This window comes from Sinocyclocheilus rhinocerous, unplaced genomic scaffold (assembly GCF_001515625.1).
Source record: "Sinocyclocheilus rhinocerous isolate Xijiao unplaced genomic scaffold, SAMN03320098_v1.1 scaffold682, whole genome shotgun sequence".
Classification (NCBI taxonomy): Eukaryota; Metazoa; Chordata; class Actinopteri; order Cypriniformes; family Cyprinidae; genus Sinocyclocheilus; species Sinocyclocheilus rhinocerous.
Genome location: NW_015642528.1, coordinates 1,521,854 through 1,528,377, shown reverse-complemented (window position 1 = coordinate 1,528,377; position 6,524 = coordinate 1,521,854). Strand labels below are relative to the sequence as shown.

Here is a 6,524-nt window from a genome sequence, read left to right as displayed (position 1 = left end):
AAAAAAAGTTAAGCCAGGCAGTTGAACCACGTCCAAGAAGACCACATCCCTTTTTCGCTTCTCAAGTCCAGTTCGTTTGTTCAAATCCCCAAATCCCACCCCGAGCGTTTGGGGGTCTATATAAACTCCCTCAGTCAGTAAAAAAAATTAAACGAAAGGGGTGTCGGAACGAGAAGAGCCATGGCATCTTTGGGGCTGCAGATTTTAGGAGTTGCCCTGTCCTCTGTTGGGTTGCTTGGGTCTATCATGACCTGCGTCCTTCCAATGTGGAGGGTTACAGCTTTCATCGGCAACAACATCGTGACGGCGCAGATCATTTGGGAGGGACTGTGGATGTCCTGTGTGGTTCAGAGCACGGGACACATGCAGTGCAAAGTGTACGATTCATTACTCGCCCTGTCCTCGGACCTGCAAGCCGCGCGCGCTTTGCTCGTCCTCTCCATCGTGCTCTCTGTCTTCGGCATTCTCCTGGCGGTCGTAGGAGGCAAGTGCACCACCTGCATCGAGAACAAAACCACCAAGGCAAGAGTTGTCATATCTGCAGGGGTGTTTTTCCTCATCAGTGGACTGCTGTGTCTCACACCCGTCTGCTGGTCGGCGCACACCATCATCCGGGACTTCTACAACCCACTCTTGATGGACGCGCAGAGACGAGAGCTCGGAGCGTCGCTCTACACGGGCTGGGGCGCCGCGGGGCTGCTGCTCACCGGCGGAGCGATACTGTGCTGCCAGTGCCCTCAGAAAGACCAACGAGCATACGCCCCCAAATACCCAGCACCGAAATCAAACGCCTCGGAAAAAGAATATGTATGAAGTACATTTAAAACTTTTGTCTAAGTTTGCTTTTCATTTGTATTATAGACAAGTTCTCTGTAATGAACAAAAATGTTACATTTTTGACAGTATGGACTATTAATCCAGTGGTTTAAATATAACCTAATACATGATTAGACCGTTTTAATATTAAACCTTTTTTTTTTTTTTTTTTAAATAGGCCTAATTAATAAAAGTAAAAATAATGAATGATAATGCTGTATTCAATAATTGCCAAGTCACGTTAATTTATGTTGCTGTTGGAATGCAGTATTAATATTACAAATGCAGTATTATTAAAACAAAAATGACATATTACCACCTTAGATGATTAATAAGTTTTCAGTTTTTGCCATTTTGATCATTTATGTGTGGGGAGCAGAAGTATATATGATTGTCCAGAGATTGTATTTTTAAAAAGTCTGAATTTACGTAAAAAGAATTGTTGTATTTTGGTGTTATGTTTTATTTAAAAATAATAATAAAACATTAAAGCAATATTAAAAATGGGAAAAAAATGTTAAAGGGTATGTGGCATAACAAGTGCCAGTTAGTTATCAAATTAAATAGATAAAAATAAAAAATGAAACCCCCGACCGTGATTACTTGGTGTCTTACATTTTGATTTTATTTATATTAAGTCCAAATTCATCATATTTGTAAAAAAAGAAAACAAAAAAATTTTCACATGCATTTAAACACTTATTTGTCATTTATTTCTTCTTTTGTTTTTCCTGGACAGTATGCTCATTCCTGTTTAAAACAGATGTAGCAAGGGTCTGTAATTAATGCTTGTGCTTGTTTGATTTTACACAGTAGTTGGAATGCAAAGAGTTTCTCCTTGGCAACGATAATAACTTATCCTTTGTATGCATGGGTACAAAAGCAGCGGCACAAAACAGCAGCTGTGGAATGGTCAACAGAGGTGTGTTCACTCACTGTTAAGTGTGTGTGTGTGTGTGTGTGTTTGCATAAAAGAAAAAAATTGTTTTCAGATATAACATCTGTATTTGGAAATGCTTATTATCAATTACACACAAATACAGGTTTATTTTGATCACATTTTTATTGTAAACAAATAATTGTGAACTTATTTTCATCAGCTTTCATTCAGTCATCTTCATTTAACAAATGACAAAGTCATGATCATTTTGTATGATAGTCTATTTCAGTCATTTTACACAGTATACTTGCCACATATCTTAAGGTTATTCTCACACGTAATTCATTGCTGGGATCACAGATATGGCAGGGCTGTATTTGGCTGCCACGTAGGGCCTATTGTCATTGGACGGGCAGTTCCAACAAAGCAGCCCACCACCCAGCAACAAGAGGCCTCCAGATCCCCAGCCAATGTAAAGACAGGCTCCCAGCTCCCGCCGCTGGGATTCTGTTACTAAAGGGTTGTAGAAGTCCCTGATAAGAGTGTGTGCAGACCAGCACACAGGTATCAGGACGAGAAAGCCAGCGATGATTAAAACCACCCCTGAAACGATGCAAGCTCTGGCTTTGGCCGCTTCGTCCTCCAAGCAGTTGGTGCACTTTCCTCCAACCACAGCCATCAGGAATCCAAAGATGCCCACCATGATGGAGATGATAACCATGGCTCTGGAAGCCTGCAGGTCTTGCGATAGAGCCAACATGGAGTCGTAGACCTTACACTGCATCTGTCCGGTGCTCTGAACCACACAACTCATCCACAGACCCTCCCAGATGATTTGTGCCGTCACGATGTTCGCTCCAACAAAGGCCGTGACCCTCCACATTGGCATGCCACAGGTGATGATGGTCCCAAACCAGCCTATCATGGCAAGCATGATGCCCAGGATCTGGATGCCTTGAGATGCCATCGTTGCTGGACGCAGGTCACTTTGGGATTGCGCAAAGCATCTGAGGGGTTTTAATTGCCTGGGTTTTATAGCCCTCAAACTTTGGGCGGAGTTCTAGCATAAAAAGAAGCAAAAAGAAAACCAGACATTTGATATTCTTTGGCTATTGTTTGAAGTGTATGAAGAGCTAGATAACTTGAAACACCTTCTGGCAGTACGAATAAATTTGAAAAAAGGAAGAAAAAAATCTAAGCACTAAACTGTATATGTGTACTGGTGAAATAGATTCACATTCATATTTGTGTTATTTTTTTGAAAATGGAGGAACTGCTAAATTTCAAGTAAAGAAAATCAACACAGGAAATGCATTATGGAAAATGAAGTGTTTGTATAAATATAAACACTTATTTTCCTAGAATATACAAGTATATAAAATAAGTTTCTATAAGCTGTATTTAAAAAATATCTTAGATATATTGTAAAACAAGAAAGTCAAGCTAGTAGGCCTATTCAAAGTTTGACAAACATTGATTTTTCTGGTTAAAAATTAGCAACACACTTTCATGTCAATTTAGCATTTTGGCAAATTGGTGGCTAACTCGTATAAATTCCCATTATCTAATGTGTACGTTTTCGTATGATCTTGCACCAGATTTTTAGGGGCGGGCCTTAATGTTTATGTTTTTTTTTTTAAATAAAAAAATCACACATTTCTGTACAAATCACCACCTCGTAAAATAGTAACGTTTTCTCATGATATCAAATTCAATGTAATTCTACTTACTTACAATTGAATTTGACTTGTAATAATGCATCCTGTTTGCTACCACAATTCAAATTTGAAGTCTGAATAATGCACGACCCCGGTTTCTGTTGACTTTCCTAATTAAACTTGTTTTGTTGGAATAAGAAAAAAAGTTCATAATTTGTCTAATTACTAACAGTTCCATGTAAACACAAGCCAAACCTCAGATCATGTTTAGCCTTGTCTTATTATGTGCATAGGCTCTGAGAAAGAACCTGAAAAACCACACCTGTCCTGGATTTGCTGTTTGACAACTCCCTCTGAGAATGTTTTGTGCACTGGAACTCTTTTGAAACCTTTTAAGTGCCACAGGGTGGGTGACACATAATGGAGGGCTGCAATATGACACCTGTGTTAACGCCCATGCAAATGCAAGTTAATAGACACTCCAACAAACAGGTGCGATACAAATATCTTTTTTATTTTCCCTTTGGACAAGTTTATAGCAGATACAAATGCTGTACAAAAGTAATATTTACAAAATCATAAAAGTTCAAATACTTGAAAAAAATTAAAATACATTTTAAATGAAAAAAAAAACACATCGAACATGACAAATGCTTTGAGGGGAAAATTTGATCATACTTAAACAAGACATCAAATTAGCCTCCTTTAAATGCAAAGTTTTTTTTTAACGTGGTTTCCCCATTTTCCTCATCGTCTTATATGTAGAAAATCTGTAGAAAACTTGTAACATCAGCATTTCATTGACTGCTTTTCAAGTCCTCATGATACCTGTTGCAAACTCTTTTTGAGCCGCTACATCCTGGTCAAACCAAGACTGTAAACATTAAGGCACTATAGAGTTCATTTCAGAGTTCATAATTTACACAAAGTTCTTGCCGGATGGTGCAGAAGCTTCAGACCGAGATGGAGCGTTATATTTGGCTGTGTATTTTCCCGTTTCCTCCTTTGGTGGGCAGCTGCAGCAGAGCAAACCTCCCCCGATGATCAACAGCGCAGCGGCTCCCCAGCCGATGTAAAGCGCTGCTCCCAGCTCTCTCTTCTGTGCTTGGTTCAACAAGGGGTTGTAGAAGTCCTGGATGATGACGTGGGCCGTCCAGCACACCGGGATCAGACACAGCACCCCAGCAATGATGAAAATTACACCGGCAGTGATACCGATCTTGGATTTGGAGCTCTCGTCCTCGATGCAATTGGTGCATTTGCCTCCAGCCATGGCCAGCATGATGCCCAGGATCCCAATTACGATGGAAATGATGGTGAGGGCACGGGCGGCCTGAAGGTCTGAGGAGAGGGCCAGCATGGAGTCGTAGACTTTACACTGCATCTGTCCGGTGCTCTGCACGACGCAGCTCATCCAGATTCCTTCCCATGACGTCTGCGCCGTGACGATGTTGCTGCCGATGAAAGCTGTGACTTTCCACATGGGAATAGCACAGACCAAAATGACACCGATCCATCCTAAGATGGCCAGGGCAGTGCCCAGTAACTGAAGCCCGGCAGACACCATGATTTTTGGCTTTTCTTCGTCTCTTGATGTGCCTCTCTCTGCAGTGCTTACAGGTGTATGTCTCAGAGGCTGCGTGCTGATGCTTTAAAAGAGCCTGTGAAGTTTTGGGGGAGGGACTTCTGTTGAATGACTTGCTCTGCTGGTTTTGTAGTTACTTCATGGGGTGCGACTAAGCCCAGGCTTGAATGAGTCACTACCATATTTTTCGTTGCGGACACAGTACCTTATATGGTATATTGTTATATGGTATTTACTCTTCAAAATTGTAATATCTATGTAAAAATCTATGGCGGGATCAGTAAAATAGAACATGTGCAATGCAATACTAAGAAAAAAAGTTGTTGTTTTTTTTTTTGTTGTTGATAGAATTCAGGAACAGAATATAAGACAGGAAGTGCTGTTCAGAGGAACTAATCATTTTCCCAGGAAAAAAAACTAAAACAATGTCTTGGAACTATTTTTGGAAATTGTTGAGGGATCTCAAAACTCATCACTAATAAAAAATAATATAAATAAATGTAAATCAACTCATATAAAAAAGTATTATTCAGTTCAATTAAAAATTACATTAATGTATACATTTCATTTATTACATGATTTTTATTTTAGTTGTAGTTCTTTTATTTTAATTATAGATTTTATAAATTGCTATTTATTTCATTTCTATAATTAAAATTCTTAAAAATATAGATGTAATAAACAGATATACACTCTAAAAAAAAAAGGTTCTTCAGCGGTTCTTTGGAGTGGTTAAGGTGCTATATAGCACCATTTTTTTTTAGAGTGTATATACATACATTATGTGTATATATATATATATATATATATATATATATATTTATATGCGCACACTTATAAGTATGTCTACAAATATCGTGTAGGATTTACTTTGAAACAATTTTCACTCAGAAATTGATCAAATAATTACTAATAAGTAGAAAGACTGAAATAGTATTTACTCAGTACTCTTTGTTTCATTTTCAACAAATATTTTAACAGTGTACAGGAAAATTTGTCCACACCATTATCAAATTTCTCTATTTAGGTTTGTGCTGTGTGCTCCCTCATGCTCCCTCATGGCCAACAAATTATCAAGAATGTAGCAGCTGGTTTCATATGACACAATAGAGCAGACTTTTGTGATGTTTTTTCTAGGTTGTTGAGCACTGACCATGATCTCATCAAAAGCTCCAAGATATCTCAAGTAAAGCGTTGTTTCTTCTGGATATGACACATATGTAACAAATATGCTATATTTACTTAGTGTCTTACTCAGCACGTTAGCAATTCCCATGGCAACTATTTCTCAAGAGTGCCCTGACGTTGTGCCTCAGTGAGGGGGAGGAGCAGCCCGAATGCACCTGTACCCACCTGAGCTGGTCAGACCGGTTCCTGCTGGAGCACAGGTGAAATGTTGACACTGCGTCTGGGCAAGACTGAACAGCTCATCACAGATCCTTGCATCAACAAGCCTGTTCAACTGACAATAACAGAGAATAATCAAATCCTATATGTGTACATATAGGCTACATGCTGCTTTAATAAAGCAAGGAGAAAAAAATGAGAAACAAGCTTCATTGTAATCCACAACATGAAGCCTCAT

The 6,524-nt window shown here is 39.1% G+C and overlaps 3 protein-coding genes across 3 annotated transcripts; 1 reads left to right on the top strand and 2 right to left on the bottom strand.

The window, feature by feature from the left end:
- Window positions 1–22: 22 nt before the first annotated feature.
- Window positions 23–1,370, top strand: LOC107756144 (claudin-like protein ZF-A89). The gene has a single exon (XM_016573149.1). It carries the CDS (start codon window positions 181–183, stop codon window positions 811–813), a length of 633 nt encoding a protein of 210 aa, XP_016428635.1. The 5' UTR covers window positions 23–180; the 3' UTR covers window positions 814–1,370.
- Window positions 1,371–1,919: 549 nt separating this feature from the next.
- LOC107756085 (claudin-4-like) lies at window positions 1,920–2,804 on the bottom strand. The gene has a single exon (XM_016573060.1). It carries the CDS (start codon window positions 2,661–2,663, stop codon window positions 2,028–2,030), a length of 636 nt encoding a protein of 211 aa, XP_016428546.1. The 5' UTR covers window positions 2,664–2,804; the 3' UTR covers window positions 1,920–2,027.
- Window positions 2,805–3,843: 1,039 nt separating this feature from the next.
- LOC107756141 (claudin-4-like) lies at window positions 3,844–4,998 on the bottom strand. The gene has a single exon (XM_016573146.1). The coding sequence runs from the start codon at window positions 4,919–4,921 to the stop codon at window positions 4,274–4,276; it is 648 nt and encodes a 215-aa protein (XP_016428632.1). The 5' UTR covers window positions 4,922–4,998; the 3' UTR covers window positions 3,844–4,273.
- Window positions 4,999–6,524: the final 1,526 nt, after the last annotated feature.

Coding starts and splice junctions, on each gene's coding strand:
- LOC107756144 (XM_016573149.1), top strand. CDS start 181: ATGGCATCTTTGGGGCTGCAGATTTTAGGAGTTGCCCTGTCCTCTGTT.
- LOC107756085 (XM_016573060.1), bottom strand. CDS start 2,663: ATGGCATCTCAAGGCATCCAGATCCTGGGCATCATGCTTGCCATGATA.
- LOC107756141 (XM_016573146.1), bottom strand. CDS start 4,921: ATGGTGTCTGCCGGGCTTCAGTTACTGGGCACTGCCCTGGCCATCTTA.